Raw genomic sequence first — 18,515 nt, 5'->3', positions numbered from 1 at the left:
GTTTAAGTTGGTGCAGGGAGCAAATCAGGATCCCCTGTTGCAAGTTCAAATTTGGGCTTCGCTCGTTCAGTGCGTGAAGACAAATGGATCTGTGGGATTTATTTGGGCTTCATGTTTGAAAGTTATTTTCAAAATCAGGACTATGCATATTTTGAATAACTGCAATGCAGTTTCTACACCAATGATTTTATTCCTCAGTCCAGAGAAGGAAGAAAGGGCTGTTGGAACTGAGGATATTTGAGGTCTGCAAATACCTGCAGGATAGGTGCAGAGGCAAAGGGGAAGCATGCTACTGTTCAGTTGCACCTAGGGCAAGAATGATATTTAAACAGGGAGTTAAGATTAAGAATTAGAATATTTATTCCAGTTGTTATAGTGAAACCCTGGGTGTTGTTGGGAGAGTTGTGCAATTTCAGTAATTACAAGCTTTTAAAAACATTAGATTAGGTTAACCTCTGTCAGGAATGGGTTAAATTAATCCTGTGTTTGAGTATGAGAGAATAGATGATCTATCCTGACCCTGGCCGGAGTCACTCTTGGTGTAATGCAAGTCTGGCCTTCTAACAACAGAGTCTTAGCTTCCACGGGTGGTAAAACTGCACTGCATCTCCTGCCAAGGAGCCTCTTCTATGCAAAATCATGTTTCGATGACATCTTTTATGTAACATGTCAACTTTAAATTAGGTTTGTTTTTTTTTAAAAAAAAATCAGACCTAGGTCAGTTTTCATGTTTGCTTACTAGTGGTTTTGATGTCAAATATGCAATATGAATAAGACACATTCTTATACATGCCAGCCATGTGCTATGAATCCGTGATTTGGAAGGCAAGCTGTGTTCTCACTTGCTTGTTACCATCACTAAAAGATTCTGGAACAGAAACACAGCATAATTCTGGTGACAGAATTGTCCTTACCTGTTTTTAACAGGTGCATACAGGGGAAGAGGGTACTTGCTTTGTCAGTAAAGTAAGCAGATATAATTCTAAGCAAATATTTACTTAAATGTTAATTTTGCATCAATTTTTATTTAGTAACATTTACAATTTTCGTTTGGCTTTAGGAAACACTAGTGTTTAATTGTACTTCTGCAGTGGTTCAGTATTTTAAAGCATGTGGTGCAAGTTTTGGTAATTAGTAGCTCTGGTGAAAGGGAACTAAATCCATAAAAACTGGATTTTTCAAATAAGTTTAGTTAGGGTTAGAACCTCAAGCTGCTCTGTATGACCTGATTGAATGCTTCGGTTGACACGTAAGTATCTGTATGAATGGCATTTCGTAAATAATTGTGGACTGTTTCATGTAATCTGGTTCTTTAGTCATTTAAAACTGAAGTCATCTTGATACTGATTTCAGTAAGGGGCCCATCATATCAGCTTTTCTAAGACATCACTACTAAAATCAGCCCTAAAATCAGTTAGTACTTCATACAGGAATGCAGATGAGGAAAATGTGAGGAACATTTCTTTACATTTGTGAGTACGAGGAATGGTCTAGTTACTTTTGCTCTTCTGTTGGTGACACGTGTGGAACCTTAATTGAAAGGTGACCGACAACAAAGTTGTGTTCTTTTGGCCATCTGTAGTGTTTGTTTAGTAGGGAGAGATTTTGAGTCTGACACACAAACTTTTTTTGTTTTGGTAAAAATACCAAGAAATGTGTTTGCTAGGGGTTGTAATAACAAGTGGTTGAAGTCTGAGCAATAGGAGAAGGAAATTATTATCAGGTTACTGTTACTGGTTTCATAATGCTCAGTTAACTTGAAGCTCATGAAAGATGCTGGGAATGTGTTTGTGAAAGCTCCCAAATCACTCCCAATTCCCAACGAGTCCTTCAAGACAAACAAGAGAGAAGGCTTAATACTAAAAGTAGCTCCTCCTCTACCTTTGCCCCTCCAAAAAGAAAAAAACAAACCTGTTTTCCTGTGTTTCTGCTAGGGAAAAAACCCAAAACAAACAAAAAAAAGATTTTTTTTTCTCTATACAAATTACTGTTAAAAATCGTAGCTGAAGGTTTTGAGCAGTGGGTGTTTCTTGGTTGGAATATCACATTAGCAATACTTGATTATTTTAGAAAAAAAAATCCTTTCCTTGAGATTTTTCAAATGTTGAGGGATTTGAGGACCTAATCTTTTCTGATATGTTTATATAAAAAAGCTGGTTTTGGCTGGGTTTTAGGAATTCTGGCTACTGTGTTATATATTTCAGAGAATTAGGCATGTAAACTGAAGAACGTGTGTTCATGCTCTTGGTTTTCCTTGTAGCTGAGGCCCTGTTGTTGAAGATTGTCTTGGGCTGTACAGGAATGCAAATGCTTTCTTGTTAGTAATGCATTATCTGGAAGAGAAGCCTATTTTAACTCTTCCTAACTAGTTAAAATTTGAATCTGTAGCAATAAAATAACATGTGCTGTTTCTTCTGTTACATAGTTTTTCATATAGACAAAGTATTAGTCCCCTAAACAAGTTGCATATATGTTACTGTAACCATGTTTAAATGTATGCTCTCTACTTTAAGAGCTATGTATCCTCTCCTTCACAGTATGTGGGGGGAGATACTATTTTTACTTTCCTTGTCCTTCTGGGCTGCCTTTTCTTCCTCTTGATGGCTGCCTATCATCTTTCTGCTTTTCCTTTGAAGAGAAAAACGAATACTTTGAAAGGCACTGCTGCTTTTTGGGCATTAGTGAATACACAGGCTTGTGACAATTTTTACATTAAACGAATCAGAATCCACTTTACAGTGATGACTCCTGGGAAAGCAGCTGTGTAAAATGCAGTTGAGTGGAGCAGCCGTTCACAACATCAGTGGTGAAAGGCCATAAGCCGTGTTAGTGCTTGTCCTAACACACATGCTTACATTTGTTACTGGTGGTAATTTATATGATGGCTCCATAGTCTCCAGCAGTTGAATGAAACTGCTTCAAAAGAGAGTCCAGACTGCTGTGAGCATCCTGTACATCACTGGAGAGGCGTACCCTCAGCGTTAGGCTTTGCTATCGCTCACCTACAAATCGTGGGTTACACGATGAAGTGAATGAATTCACTGAATGATTGATAAAACAGACAACTTGCTGCATTCGTGATGGTCGGGGAATTTAATGACACGGATATTGAGCGGACGCAAGCGGTTTGCAAGTGCAGGAGCGCTGTCTGTGAGGACCCAGGGACACTTCATCCTTTGTGGCAACTCCGCTCTTTGTACCTTTTGTTCCCTGGGTCGCCAGTCCCTGCTCCGCATGGTTCACACCAGGGAAATCCGCAGGGTAGGAAATGTCCCTCCACAATACAAGGAGAATGAGATATGTGACTGCACGTGTGTGGCTTTATTTTTCAGTCACTACATCTGAGGAGCCTAATCTTGTATACTCCTGCCTTAACTCTTTTCTATACTGCTATTGATCAAAATAAAACAATGCAAAACCAATTGTATTTTAACTGGGCAGATCAGACATCCCCTCATCAGTTTTCTTACCTTATAGCAATCCAGCCCAAGGTTATTCCTCACTGGTCTGGGCTAAATCCACATGCAGCACTCTGAAGTCAACTTCACTGTAACGAAACAAAGGTTCCCACAGAAAATATTTTATGTGTATTAATTTTACCAAACACACAGGTAACAAGTGTATGGTTAGTATGTATTGAAATAGGGAGATTCTGCAGTAGTTAGAAACACTATCTAAATTAATAAACCTATGGTTTTTAATCTACTTTTTACCCTGGATTTTTGCCTCCAAATCATAACATCCATGAGAGCGACTGGTCCACTTGCTCTTTCACTTTCTGTTATCTCAGTTTTCTTCCATCCTATAATAACTTAAACAAAATCATAATGCCACTGGCGAGAAGACTTTGAATTTCAGTTTAAAGGCTGTGTGAGCGACCAAATGGGAACAGTTTTAATAATACTTGTAATAAATCATGAGAAGCGAAATACAAAGAAACTCCAATACACTTCGCAACTGTGAGTCATCCGCTTCTCTTTTAAGGAAATTTAATTACTATAATAAAGAAATTCTTGGTAGTTTGACCGTAATGAATGTAGCGTACACACACACAGTTTTGTGTGAAGACGCAAAGCCAAAAGAAGGCACAATCTCATCTTTATGGTTTTTACCTGGGGGGGAAAACTGGTGTCTCCTTTGAGTCAAGTCCTAAAAAGGGAACAATAGCTGGTGGTTTTCACATTTTAGAAAGCAAGACAAAGCTAAGATGTGGAAGAAAGTAATGATTAACTGGATTTGGCTACCAGTTGTATTGCTGCAATGGCAAGTGGTCTGCCTGGCTGTCACACTTGTTTGCATTTCTCAGTGTATGAAAAAATCTGGTTTATCACAGGCTGCATTTCACGATGGATGTAAAATGCTATCCACATTGAATAGATAGTGCCCTAAGTTTGCTTTTTTTACTCTAAAATACGGAAAGGTCATGGTCACCATCCACTGCTTCAGTTTCCACTTATTCGAGGTAGTTACTTTGTCCAGCAGATTTTCATAGTATCACTCTGGCTTTGAAGACCAAGTTCTTCAGTGGGCAGTAGTGTTTGCATAGGTGTTTGTATAGGTAGATACTTTTTTTGCTGCCTGGTAAAGTCCAGTTTAAGCTCAGAAAAGTTGGTATCTCATTTTTCTGTGAGTTTTTAGCATCTTTTCATGGAATGCTGTGGTACACCCAGTAAGAATTCAGGCGGGCAAGGAGGTTGATTGTTTTCTTTTTTAAACCATTGTCAAGTCTTCACTCCTGTTAACTGGATTTTTTCTACCATAGGTCTCAACAAATGGCAGCATTTAACATCAGACTGACGAGTCCTGCTGCTCCCTTAGTGTCTGACAGACCGCTGTGGATTCAGACTGGGGGCACTGGAGTTAACAGTGAGATTGGCAGGTCTGTCTGGTTTAAGCCCTGCCTTAAGTGAACGATGCGCTATGCTATCCACTAATCATATGCAAAGCAGGTTAGGACAGAGGTAGTGAGCTACCTGTTATTTTATTTCCCTCTTCTATTGGAACACATCAGATACAGCTGTTCTCCCTGACCTAACCTGATGTCAGGATTTATATATATATTATTGAAAAGATCCTCACCAAGTTTCTCTTTAGGCTTGCTTCTTGAAGTTTGCATTACGTGATCAGATTAAATAACTTGACAGGTATAATGTAAAGGTAAAAAAAATTAAAGATTTTTGTCTCCTAAACCAGCAATCCTCAAACATTTTTGCTATATGGATGACATCTTATTAGGATCTACCTTGTTGACAGTTCATCTCCTGCCTGTGAATATAGGCACAGCTTCCTGCCTTTGCTGATGTGTAAAAGTAAAATCAGGAAAGAATTTAGGAACATTTTAGTGTTTTCAAAGAAGTTTAGTACCTAAAATAAGGAAAAGAATTGGAAACATGAGCAGGGAGATCTCAGTGAGAAACTCTCAGATGACGTATGGACCAGAGTTGGGGAGCCACTCTTCTAGGAAAATGAAGTTTGTTTCCTTTGTTCTGTTTGGTTTTTTTTTTTTTCCTCCTTTCCAAAGCCCTGATCTGCGGGAGTAACACTTAACAAGCATGCTTAACTTCCAATGCTTGCCTAAGTCTGTAAGGAAATTTAAAGCACGTGTTTAAAGCCAAGCAGGTACTGAATATTATTGGGAATTTTAGCCTAAATATGTATTTACTACTTACATCTATCCTGGATGTCTGCATGTCTCTTGTATCTTTTTTTTTTGACATGGAGATGAAAGAGAGCAGTGAGGAGTTTCTGTAAAGGGAGCTTGATTTACATGAAGAAGTCACGATTTTTACTTTATTAACACATTAAAAAGCTTGATGCAGTACTATATCGTTGCATTAGGCCTGGGATTAGATATTTGATATGCTTTGGTTTCAGTTTTTATAATTGAAGATAGCTTCTGTTATATAATATAGTATAACAGAAGACTGGACTATAACAGAGGATAAGACTAGTAGTGTTTCTGGAGTCGCTAGCAATGGCACGTAAACGTCAGTGGGAGAAGCGAAGCTCCTGGTGCTCTGCTCACTAAGGGTGTTCTGGAATCTCCCAACAGTAAGACTCGAAGAGTAGAAGAGAGCTGTAGGAGCTGTCTTGGGCAGGAACATGAGTGCCAGGTTTGTAACAAACAGACTTTGCCAAGTATTGATTCTGAAAATCGCTGCGACCGCATCGATTGCTAAGTTGGTAGGTGGGCTGTGAGAAGGAAAACTGCCTGCCATCAGAACGAGGGACCTCCCGTGTTAAAGCGACCTGGCTGTTTCCTTAGACCTGGTAGTAGTTGTATGCGTGCTCAGATAACTGAACCACCTTCTTGTCTCGTTTATTCCTTTGTAGATCACAGAAGTTTGCTGGCTAGGAATAATGTCACTGAGGCCTCAATGTGGAAGCGCGGGTGCTTGGACATACTGTCTGAACTGTCATCCAACCTTTTGTGGGATTTTTTGTATTTCTGAGTAGAGTTTGGTTCTCTGACATACTATAAAAGCTTCTCTTTGCAAGACTTCATGGATACATGATGCTAATTTAATATTAATCCTATTTTGGAGAATTTCTTATTGGTCGTATGCTTTATTACCCAATATTGGTTGTTTTGCAGCCTGGAATACTGGGGTGTTTAGTTACCTGCACCAACAGTAAGTACTATTGCATACAGTGGAACTTTGTCTAGCATCCTTCTCTTTGTAGAGGCTCTGCAGGTTTATCTCATGTGTCTTAGAGTGGACCATATCTGAAATAGGTTTAATAATATATCAGTTCTGAGTATCATACCCAAATGAAGACCTATTGGGTATTGGGATGAATGCCTGCTAGTCTGCTGTCAGCATACAGCAGCTCAGTGCATCTTTGCTTGGATCTGTTAAATTTCGTAACTATTCCGTATTTCTTCTGTTTCAACTTTCCCAAAATTTCATTCCTATTTTAATTATGCTGCATTGTATAGAATATAAAGTTAATTATTTTTCTGTGGTTTATGTTGTCCTTTTGTGCCATGGTGAGCAACCGAGCAATTGAGAAACTCCGTGGTTATCCCCTTTGTCTTCCCTGTCTCCTCTTGTGGTAGGACTGTTTTCACAAATTCCTCTCTCCTACTTCTCATTTTTTAATATTTCTTTTGTATATTATTCAGAAGAGTTGTCTGCTTAGAAAGAACTCTAGGATCTTCCTGCCCATGCTATGAGTCTCTTTTTTTAAATTCAGTTGTGTTATTCACAATGCCGTTGTCAGTACTGGAAAATGTGTACGTACCTCGCAAATAATCCTAGCAGTCACAAGCTCAGCTGAAGGGTAAAAGGAATAGACAAGACTGGCCTGGTCCTGTTGGAACCTTTTTTGTTCTCCTGTGTGGTTTTTTGAGTGAAAGGGTTGGAGCAGATGATCTCCAGAGGTCTGCATCAGCTTGGGCTATTTTCTCCACGCTACCCAAGAGGCAGGTCAGTGCAGCCTGCACTGATTCGGCACTACCCCAGCTGGTTACTGACTGGTGGTGGTCTCATGCAGCAGTTATTACCTGAACTGCTTCTCTCTGTTTTATCATTATTTCATTCCAGTTCTGTGGAGCAAATGGGAAAACAAGCAATAATGGAAAAGAAACACGATTAGCAGCTTTATAGTTCAGTGCTCCTGTGCACACTTAGGTCTTGCATTTGGAATGGCATTACAGTGTCAGGTTAACTTTGTATTGTGAACTACACATCGTCGTATAGACTTTGTATATTAATCTCCCTCCTTCATTAGCTACCTTTAAACGTCCTTAAAAATTAAAATTCTCTCTGGATGCTGAAACGGGGTGAGATATAACATAGATTGGTACGGTAGCTTCTCTAGTCAACTGAGGAGTTTGTTCACTTGTGTATGTCTTGTGATAATATAAATTTTTTTTTTGCCTTCTGCACACAATGCACAAAGCAGGTGAACTGGTAACTTTTCTGGCCACCTCAGATTTTGCTTACCTACTTTTGCAATATATACTAGAAGACATTTAACCATTTTCCCTTTCTCTCCCCTTTTCAGCTCAGAGACACTAGTCAACTGCTGTTTTTATGGAACCTCACTACACTGCCACGAAGAGCACCAGCTCATCAGGACTGAAAGAAATCTGAGACTGAATTGGCCTATTTTTCCTCTGGTATCTTCACCAAGTAGTAAACATTTTTTGAAGGGGAAAGGGGGTAAATATGTTAAAGCTCCCCCTCGCACCCCGTTAGGGCATCTGTACCTAATGTACATTTTCTTTAAAATTTAAAAAGATGCTAGGAAATATTTTATAAAACTTTTTTGCAATAAATGACGCATGAAATTATTAAAGACTATATGACACATGCGAGGAACCACTTGAATTATTCGTATGAAGAATAACTGCAAACAACTGGGGTTTTTTGTAATGTGACAGTCACGTTTGTATGTTTTGATAGGTGCCAGTGATGGAGCCAGTTGCCTGGGAAGTTGACTGTATCTTTTGAGCTTTTCTTTTAATTCTTAACTTTAGCATTGCAATTTTCCATTCTATGAGGCTTAGGTAGTATTTAGTGCAGGTGTTAGCAGAGCTGTGATCAAAAGCATGTCCAAAACCAATTGTATTGTGAAATATGAACAGTCCTGCTATATGAGACCAATATTTCCCATAGAGGTGATGGAAAGGACAGTGACCGCAAACTCCATGTATCTCTGTGTTATGGGAAAGCTCCTTCTGTGTGAGTATGGTTGCATTTTATTTATGCTATTGTAACACTTTAGGGAATTGAGGATTGTGGAGTAATGTTAAGAAGGGCTGCAACGCAGAGAGCAGCATTTTGCTTATAATACTATAACAAGACAGGAATCATGAATGGAGAGTGATTAAATGGAATGGCATTTCTATTTCAAATCATGGGTTAATTTTTCCTTTTGACAAATATTTTTCAGATAGGTAACTAGTAGAGCAAAGGTTTTATTAGTGTTTCTGATGGTTGTTGATCTGAGTTGCATTGACTTCTTTGAATAGCTGTAAATCAAAAAAAGAAACCCAGTGGGTTTTATCCATTTTATTCCCCTCCCCCAAAGGTGCTTGGTAAGACTTATTTCAGTGGAGCTTGTGAATGTTGGACACGCTGCTGAAATATTGAGTTATTAAATATTAATTTATTTGTCACTGATTATTTGACATTGTGTGCACACTTTCTCAGCAGTATCATTTCTTACAAAGTTCTTAGCAGGGGATTTATTATATAACCTGAGAAAATACGTATTTGGTTTGAAGAAATGAAACTGTGCACATAATCTACTAAAAGTCAAATTTTTGTTTCTATAGAAGCAAAAGGACTTGTAGTAATTTTCCTCCTTACTAATGTCCTGGTTCAGTTGGAGAAAATAGAGTGTCTTTGTCTAGATCATTTAAAAACAGGGATACCTTTCTGAGAGGCATCTGTATCAGCAGAAAGGCAGTTTCACAGCCTTCGCGTATGGAGCCTGAATTAATCACACAGAATTTGAAGTTAGGACAACTCTGTCATTTGGCTTTGATATTGGCACCAGGTTTATTCTTGTTAAACAATTGAAGAGGGGGGAAGTGAGAGGCTGGTACAGGCATCCAAATCCCAGATAGGCCTATCAGCAAGACACACCTACTGAGGCAGTTCATGCCTCTTGTTGGTTCAGCTGCTATTTTTCAGAGGTAAATTCTTTATTTATAAAGCTGGAAATTGAATACTTGCTGCCTACTTCTTAAAAAATAGCTATATTATGCTGTACAGTAGGTTCACGTTGTACTGTTTTTCATAATAAATTATATTTTTTTTTTTTAAATTTGAGATTAATGTTTCTTCTACAGTGCTTTTCCTTTTCACCAGCTGAAGAGGATCAGCAGTGTGGTCCTGTTCGTGGCCTGAGATTTAAATACAACTTAGAAAAATTAAGACATCCAATTTGAGGAAAGGGGAAGCGATTTGATGTCGTATACGTGCTAGCCTTTCACCTCTGGAGACCAAACCCCAACTGTATTGACAATGAATGAGGGTCTTGGCCTAATAAATTACATTTTTATCCGCACACACAAAAAGAAACCCAAACAAACAAAGAAGCCACCAAACAACATGGCACAAAACAGTTTCTGCTCAGGAAAAAGGCCCAGGACTGTAATAGCAGGGTTATTGCACATTGGATTGAAATTGATTGATGTTATAAGTAGAAGCCAGTAGTGCCTGCCTGTGTGACATCTGACTCTTCACCAGTGCTCTTATTTCCTCACCTTCCTGAGCACTTGTGCACAGCAGCTGAAATATAAAAAAATAGACTTAAGAGAGATGCAGGTCTCTGCATTGGAGAATATGGGTATATAAGCAAATAGCATAAAAATAGACAAGGTAGCTAACTGTATTTGCGTTTGTTTTCACAGAAAGTATTGCAGCCATTTTGTTTGAAAACAGATTTTCATTTTGAAATGAAATTGTCAGGGATATTCTAATGATAGAGAATTACAGTAATGTATTGCTTTTCACTTTTTTGCTTTAGTTGCTTAATATTTAAGCTTTGCTCCGTGCTACCTTCTTGTCTGTATATTGAATGGTCACTATGCCTCTTTCATTTTGTAGACTTGAATGAGGAAAATATGATTCACCCTTTAAGGTTTGCTGAGAAGTAAATGATAAAGAATGTTGTGTAACATTTATTCAAATAAAGCCTTGATTTTTTTTCAGTGCTCTTTTAAAGGGAAATAATGTTGAATAATGTTTTGGTGTCATAACTTCCTTATTTTATGAGTCCATGACCCAAAAGCCTTTGATTTATGTTATTTTTTTTTTCTGAATTAAACAAAAGATTAAACTGAGGTTACTAGTCCACTGCTGGCAGTCTATCACCTGGACAAGTCTCTATCCAACCTTACCTTTCACCACAGTGGCTGAAAGATACCAAGTCATGCTCAACCAGCCGGATGCTTCCCACAAGCAATAGGAAAAAACTTTGCTTTTCTTGGGAAGCAACAAGAAAAGATTATGTGTACATTGTAGAGACAGATACAAAGAAGCCCTGATGGCTCTGTTCCATGGCTGCGACTGAGACACACTAAGTCCCGGTTAAAGGAGGAAGGTGGATGTCATGGGAAGAGGTTGCTGCCCCTTGCAGATGTGATTCCAGCGTAGTTGGTGAGTGCGGAGCGAGCTGGAGAGCTGGGGGAGAGCTCAGGGCTCTGCCGGCTCTGCTGGGCAGAGCCAATCTCACTGCGGGCAGATGAGGTCCGTGCTGTCGCAGCGGCAGCAAGGCCACAAAGCAGCTGAAACAGAAAAAGTGCTGGGCCTTTGAATACCTGCGCACCGCCTGCTGATCTTTTCTTTGGCTGGTTTTTACTTGCAATGCTAACAGTTTCAGACAAGTCTGTCCATTGCAGGTAAGTGTAATTGGGTATTTCTCCCTTTAGGGAAGAAATGCCTTGCACTGAGTTGCGTTACCTTGCCACGGTGCCCTATAGCAGGGGGAGCAAGCTGGGCTGTAACAAACAGCTAACTCCTGTACTGGAGCTCTCCATCTCCGGCACTGCACCCAAAGGAGGGCCGTGTCAGCAAATATTTCTTCAAATGGCAGAATCTGTAGAGTTGCACTCTTCCATTAAATAGAAGATAGTATTTATATATGTTTTTTTTCCACTTGTGTCTTTATTACTGTAAAGAAAAGATATCCTAATTTTAGTTGAGCTCCTATGTAAAACAAAAAATAAGCTGCTCAGGTAAACTGATTTCTAGGAAGTTCTTATTTCAAGGAAGCATTATTTTTTTTTTATGGCACACAGTATGCCAGGAACTAGTGGATGATACAGAGGTACTAACCCTTGTGTAAGTAAGGTGTTTTGTTGCAGCGACCTGTTGTCGATAGTCAGAACTCTTTCCCAAAAATTGAATTAACTTCTGGAGAGAGGTGATCATGTACACGTACACTGTCTGTAGCAACTGTTATCTTGGCCCTGAGTCTCTGATGCTTTTGAAACCAGTTGGTGCCTCCTGTAACTGTGAGACAACATCCACATCTGTCTGTTGCTTGGAGCAGAGCTCCAGTGTATGTGGTTTTTTTGTTCCTTCACTGAGTTGTTTCTTATTCTGTCCAGATTACAGGAACTCCCATCCTCTTTCTCTCATTATTCATTCATCCTTGCAGCAGTTCCTCTTGAATTGGTTATCCTCATTAGGCTGTGGTGGAGAGGGGAAATCCTGCTGACATGTAATTGCTCACTAATGGCTTTTCCTTTGTGACATTGTGTTGGTAGCGTCTCACTGTGGGAGTCTGCTGGATTTGCTGCGTGACTGTGAAGCCCACAAGACAGGTTAGCCAGACAGATTTCAGAGTTCTGCAATTACTCCATTGATTAATCTTCAATCCAGTGGTTCGGTGACAAAAGTATAAAAGTAACACAACCTTCAGCGATGAAGCCAGTCCTTCACAATGCCTCTCAGTAATAGTGTTTACTGCTGCCCTGATGCATCAAAAGGGTAATACTTAATGAGGGCAAAAGTGCACGGAGCAGCTGCTCTGTGCAGCTCCTGGCGCGGGAGGGTTTTGTGATAGCTTGCCAGCTAAAATGTGAGGGATCGGTACAGAGAAATAAGATTTCTTTTAGGGAGAGACCAATGGGCAGATTTCTTAAGGAAACCGGGGAGATCAGTAACAGAGGGATGATGATGTAAATTCAGACACTGTCACATACTCATCATTTTTAAGCATTATCTGGCAAGGAGCGCAGTGTGAGGATGCAAGCAGTCACCTGCCTGAAGCCCCATCGCCGTGAAGGAAATCACACAAGGGAAACTCTGGCGTTCCCTTTGTGCTCCCTGGGCTGATCTGCCCGACTGACAGTATCCTCCAAGGCTGCACAGTATCCTCCAAGGCTGCTCAGAGTGTAGGGGGCTGCTGAGATGTGCACGGTGAGGCCCTTCTCGTGCTTCTGCCCTTTCTGGGAAGTTGGGATACCACCAGGCTGGAACGATTCCCTTGAGGGGAGGTTGTGTGTTGCGAGGAGCGGTTGTGTGTTGCGAGGAGCACCCGTAGTGCAGCAGAGAACCCGGGCTGTGCTGAAAAGCAGCTCATGCCCCTGCTCAATCAAAGGCGAAGCGATGCTCAAACTGCCAAATGCTAACAAGTGCACAGAGACTGTCAGCAGCACGATGCAGCAGCACCAGCAGCCTCCAGGCAACTGCCGGGGCAGAGACGAGCCCTTGTGCATGTGGCCTTGGTATCAACTGCCGCTCGCTGTCATCATTTTCTTCTCTTGCTCACTTGTCCTTGCTCAAGTCATCATAGGTGGATTTGTTGTTCTCCCTCTTCATGCAGGGAGGGTGAGTGGAGGCAGGTCTCTCTGAAGGTGAGCTTCAGCGTGTGCTGGGTGGCAGTAGGAAAAGGATCACATTATTTGCTGGTTCATACAGTGCTGGCAGCTGGTTTTTATTTGCATTCTGTAGCCTGCTTTTATGGTTCTGCTCCTGCTTTTCCCTTGAGTGTTTCTGTGGTCTTTGTTTTACTCCCTTGCTGGGTTTGGAGCACAAGCCGTGGGTGCTCTGTGCTGGGCAGGCTGGACACCCCTGTGGATGTTTTTGGGGTGTTCTGAATTTGGGGTAAATATTCAAAGCCCAGGAGGAGTAGTTCTAATTTTGAAATCCAGATTTTCAGCTAAGAGCTCCACATCTTAAGAGCTTAGGGACTGGAATTTCCAAACGTGGTTGTCTTGGTCATTAAATATTAAGCTGAGGCTGTGCCTGCTGGAGGGCTCATTCAAACACTGAAGCACTCTGAGCCATCAGAGGAAGGGGCTGGGGGCTCCAGAGCGTGAAAGGATGAATACTGGACCGTGCTAAATATAAGATCCCAGAAATACTAATACTGTTCAGATGGATATGGATAATCCTTTGTGATTCACTGTTTGCTCTGTGTGCCTTTAAAAACACAACATTGCGAATGGGCGGTGAGAACAGGGGCTGGGGTACTTCATACACCTTTTCGTTAATACTGCAAAATCATATCAGAAGCCATCAGTCGCATCTTGGCTTAGTAACTTGCTGCTGGCTGCAAGTGCCATGGCCTTGGCTGTATTTGAGCTTGGAGCAGGGACACTAAAGTACATCGGGGCACAGAGAGAACTGGCGCTTCAAGGGCAGGTCAGGGGCTGTAGCCATAGGCAGTAAATCCGGCAGCTACCAGCCTCCTCCTTTCCCAAAGTTTCCAAATACTGCAATTCTTCCTTCCTCAGGTAGAAAAGTGCCCCACGATGGAGCACCACAGCCAAGTGAGCGAATGGAAATGTGTCCGTCTCCACTGAAATAAAGAAAGATGCACTTGTGAGGAGCTGTGCTGCAATGCAATTAGGCAAGCAGAGCCCACAGCCCCGCTGCCTCTCCAGGGACCTGTTTTATCGCTTGGCACTCACCAGCACCACTCCAGGAATGCATTTAGGAAGCTATTCCAGCAGCTACCGCCTAGACTAGATCATACCATTTCCCCCCGTCTTCCCAACATCCCACCGCTGTGTCAGTCTGCAGGGAGGGTGTTGCTTAGGACCGCGCTCGGGGCTGTACCGGCGATGGGCTGTGTTTCACATGCCAGGGTTAGAAAAGGAACAGAAAAACCTGCCCAACAGTGTGTGTTTGTCCCAGATGAACGGGCACGACTAGTGCCTGGGTGCTTCAGATCTCGTTTACTGTGGCTGGTGGAGGGTCAGGTTCTTGGTCAGCAGCCGTGGGGGACCCACAGTCATGCACCCAGAGACCAGTGCCCACCCAGCTGCTGCAGGGAGCTGAGGGATGTGGTGGAGGCAGTACTGGGAGCCAGGACCAGAGTATCAGTCTCAGTAGGCCTGGGAAAGGCAAACCTGTTTCTGCTGCATCTGCTCAAGGAATATGGGCTTTGTAAATCGGCTTCTCAAGAACCGGCGGATGAGAAACAGGCAGGTTCGGGGACTCCAGGCTGGAGTCATAGCTGCAGATGGTGAGGTTTCCAGCTGGGGAGATTACCACTGAACACGCAGAATCGGAAAAATGTGGTTTATTTTAGTTTTCGCTTGTTTTAGGACCTTTAATCTATAAAGGACTTTGCTTTGTCATGGTAGGCTGTAATGACTCTGGCTTTATGCCACAGCAGCCGAGAGCCTGACAATTTACTGTGCTTCAGCAGACAAACGGGCTAACCAGAGCCTCTGCCGATAAAAGATACTCCCCAGCAATTACATCCTTTCGGGCAGGAGGCTGTGCAGCTTTAAAAAAAATTAAGCTGCTGAACAAGAAAATGCTGGGAGTCTTCCAAACAGGGAAAGCTTGTGAATGAGCAACGTATGAATGCTGCACAGTCAATGCGCCCCTACACATCTTTACCTACTGTTAAAAAGAGGTGGTACTTTGATGTAATTGGTTCTTGGCTGCAGCAGCTGGCAACAGAGCTTGGCTTTGCAATAATCCCTTGGGAATAACACAGCTAATTAAAGCCCAGGAACTGGTGACCAGCAGCTTCTCCTTTCTCTCCAGCTCTGTCTGTGCTAATCAGGGGTAGGTAGATCTCAGGGAAGTTTTGTGCTGAAATGTGCTAATCAAGGAAGGAAGGATTCGGCTTCAAAGCTTGGTGTTTTATCAAATCCTAAATATCCCAACCTGACGAGCTGAGAGAGATTTCAGATCCCTGCTTACCGGCTGGGCGGGAGGGGATTGGCAGTGCTGTGCTTACGGTAAGTCACGGGCGCGGCGTATGTCAGGCCCAGGGTATTGCCTCTTGCCGCCTTGCCTGGGGCGGGTGTTTTGGGAGAGAGATCTGCTGATGTAAATGGAGAGCTGCTTTTTTTTTTTTCTTTTAAGAGATGCTAAAGCCCCCAGATCTTTGGTGAGGTTGAGGGAACTACAGGTGTTCAGCTCCTCTGAAGGCCAGGCCTTGGGACTCTCGCAGTCAGAATCCAGAATTAGCTGGAAAAAAACCTGCTCTGCCCAAGCAGAGGTGCCTTTCCCACCGCGCAGAGCCCGTGTGGGTCAGGGTACCGACGGGTTGTGCCCTTCGAGGGGGCTGTGCAAGGTGAACTCATTTTGTGGACTTTGCTTTGCTGGTTACTCCTGATTTGCAATGGGGGTCGGTGGAGGCTGGAGCGCACAGGGGTGGGCAGCAGCACGGCTGCGCCGTGTTCGTGGGGGAAAGGGACAGACCCAGCGCGTCTCCTCATTGAGGCACCAAAAGGCAAGATGAGGTGGGAAGGAGCAAGGTGGTGGTAGGAAGCGGGGCCCGGGCCTCGCATGCTGCCAAGGGCAGAAAGAGCCGAAAGCAAAAGGGCGTCCGCTGCACCGTAACAGAAATGACCCTGGGTTTGTTCCGCCGCCATCTTGGTCGTGATGCTCTGTCGGGTTCGCTCGTGAGGGGACGTGGCAAGATGTGGCAGGGTGAGTGTTTGGTGGAGAGACCTCAGGGCATCCCACCTCCTGCTGCGGGAAAGTGATGCCAAACAAAACAAGATTTTGACAAGGTTTGTGGAGCCCTTCTCTGTATCTGGGTGGAAAGCTGTGCCTTGCTGAGGAGACGGTAAGACAAGGCTTTATCAGGGGATGAGTGTTTGCTTTCCCAGGAACCCGTTGTATGCACCTTACAGCTTTGTGACCCATCCATTTCAGAAGCCCTGCGGCTGGCCGCCGCTGAGCGCGGGGCTGCAAGGGCAGAGTGCAAGCTGCGGCTACAGGGCTGGGTTACAGAGGCCCAGCAAGGGTCTGCTGCTGGGGACAATCGCAGGAGGGGGAACAGATTGAATTACTGAGTATGGGACACTACAGGGACCCTGTAAAGTTATTTATAAAACCTCAGTGATTTTTCCAATCCCTTGAATAAATGAGGACAGACGCTGAAAATGGCTGTACTTCACTGCACATCTTGGGTTTATGGCATAGAGAGCTCCATCCTGGGGAAGGTCAGCTTGAGTGGGCCGAGTCCTGCCCGCAAGCCCTGCGGGGCAGCTCACCTGCTGGGTTTGTAGTAATTTCGTTTTGTGCTAACCCAAACACCCACTCTGAACTTCCTCTGTGTCCAGGTTTGATTCAGGAGGTGGAGCTGGCTTAAGTGGCGGCAGAGAGCGGAGGGTGAAGATGGCTCTCTTGGGTATCCCGCTCCCATCACGCATGAAGAGGAAGAGGCAGAGGTAACAAAAGTGCTATAATCTGAAATTTAGTGTTGTAAATAACTCGCATTGCATTATCAGAGAGCACACAGAGGTTTCTAGTTCCTCATTCTTACTCCTGATATTGCTGTACAATAAGAGCGTTTGCACTGCCTCACAAATGAGAAAAAAAAATGATGTAAGTTTTAGAATGTGGTAATGTAGTGAAAGGACTTAAATGACTGAACTGGCAATTACTGGGTATTACCTGTTCAGGAAGGGCAGAGTAAGTAGAGGAAGAAGCAGCAGCAATTTTAAATACTGTGGAGTAAAACAGCTACTGAGCACGTATCAATGAGCGTGATGATAAAGCTCAGGAAACAGGACTAATGGGCCCACCAGAAAACGGATGAGCTACTTTTCAAGCACCCTTGTAATGCAAAGATAAACTGCTGGGGACATGCTGGGCACTCTGAGTTTCCTAAAATTATTTCTAGAAGGGCTTTCTAATGTGAGATCCTGGATATGTTACTTTGAACCATATTATAATGTCTAGAGACAACAATTGGTGTCCGGGAAGTTGGTGGTTTCAGACCAACAGAGTCTGGACGTACCCACAGATCCATGCACATCTACCCACTTATCAGTGGCCGCCATCCAAAGAGGACTCTGTGCATTTTTTTCTCCTGCCCTCAATCCCAATCCGTGTGTTCCTGAATCCAGTTCCCGTCTGTCGCTGAGCCCAGCCTGGGCTTTCCTGGGGCCTGCCCTGCAGTGCCCGTGGTGACATGATTGTCATTGGGGGAGCTTGATCATGGTTTTATATATATTTGTATATATTTAATTATTTCCATTATTATTATTTTACTCTTTTTCATTATTATAGTTTATTAACACTGTTTTAACTTTCCAACCCATAGGTCTCTCTCCCTTTCCTCTTTTCCTTCCCCTTCTGGGGCAGGGGGGAAAGGAGTTAATAGTGATTATCTGCCACTGGTTTAATAGCCAGCCCAGCCTTAAACCCTGACACCCCTTCATTACTATGCAAACATGTTCAGGGAGAAAAGGGCAGGTACTAAAAGGTTTTTTATTTAGCATGCAGAGTAAGGAACAAAGGCTGGGAGCTGAGGACAGACAACTCAAAGTGGAAAAAAGGCACATTCTTGTTACAGTAAGGGTGAGTAACTATTGGAACAAATTAGCAAGGAACTTATTGGTTTAAGAGCACTTATATTTAAAAGATTATGTTTCATAAAACATTTTTTTCCTATTAGAGGTTGTAAGCCCAACACGTGTGACTCAAAACGCCCTGGCACTGCAGTGGAATTGTGGCCAATTACACCAGGAGGAAGTAGCAATTACCCTTCTGGTGGCAGCTGTGATGACTAGTTTAGACATAAAAAAACCCCTTAAAAATAAAAAGCAAAATAAATGCAATTGTTCAGGA

The 18,515-nt window shown here is 42.6% G+C and overlaps 1 protein-coding gene across 2 annotated transcripts in view; it reads left to right on the top strand.

Annotated features, from left to right (window-relative positions):
- PWWP2A (PWWP domain containing 2A) overlaps nt 1-18,515 on the top strand; it is a 39,877-nt gene that overhangs the window by 20,902 nt on the left and 460 nt on the right. Inside the window, exon 3 of one of the 2 annotated variants that reach the window (XR_011048906.1) lies at nt 17,003-17,110. Coding sequence is in view for 1 of the 2 variants with exons in the window: in XM_068409631.1 (XP_068265732.1) it covers nt 8,011-8,024 (14 nt within the window). In the remaining variant the exon portion in view is untranslated. Of the gene's footprint in view, nt 1-8,010; nt 10,683-17,002; nt 17,111-18,515 lie in introns of those variants that run through there. The other variant, XM_068409631.1, reaches the window with a different exon arrangement.

This window comes from Nyctibius grandis, chromosome 10, assembly GCF_013368605.1.
Source record: "Nyctibius grandis isolate bNycGra1 chromosome 10, bNycGra1.pri, whole genome shotgun sequence".
NCBI lineage: Eukaryota > Metazoa > Chordata > Aves > Nyctibiiformes > Nyctibiidae > Nyctibius > Nyctibius grandis.
Note: the sequence above shows the minus strand (reverse complement) of the source record. Positions and strands in the feature narration are given on the sequence as shown.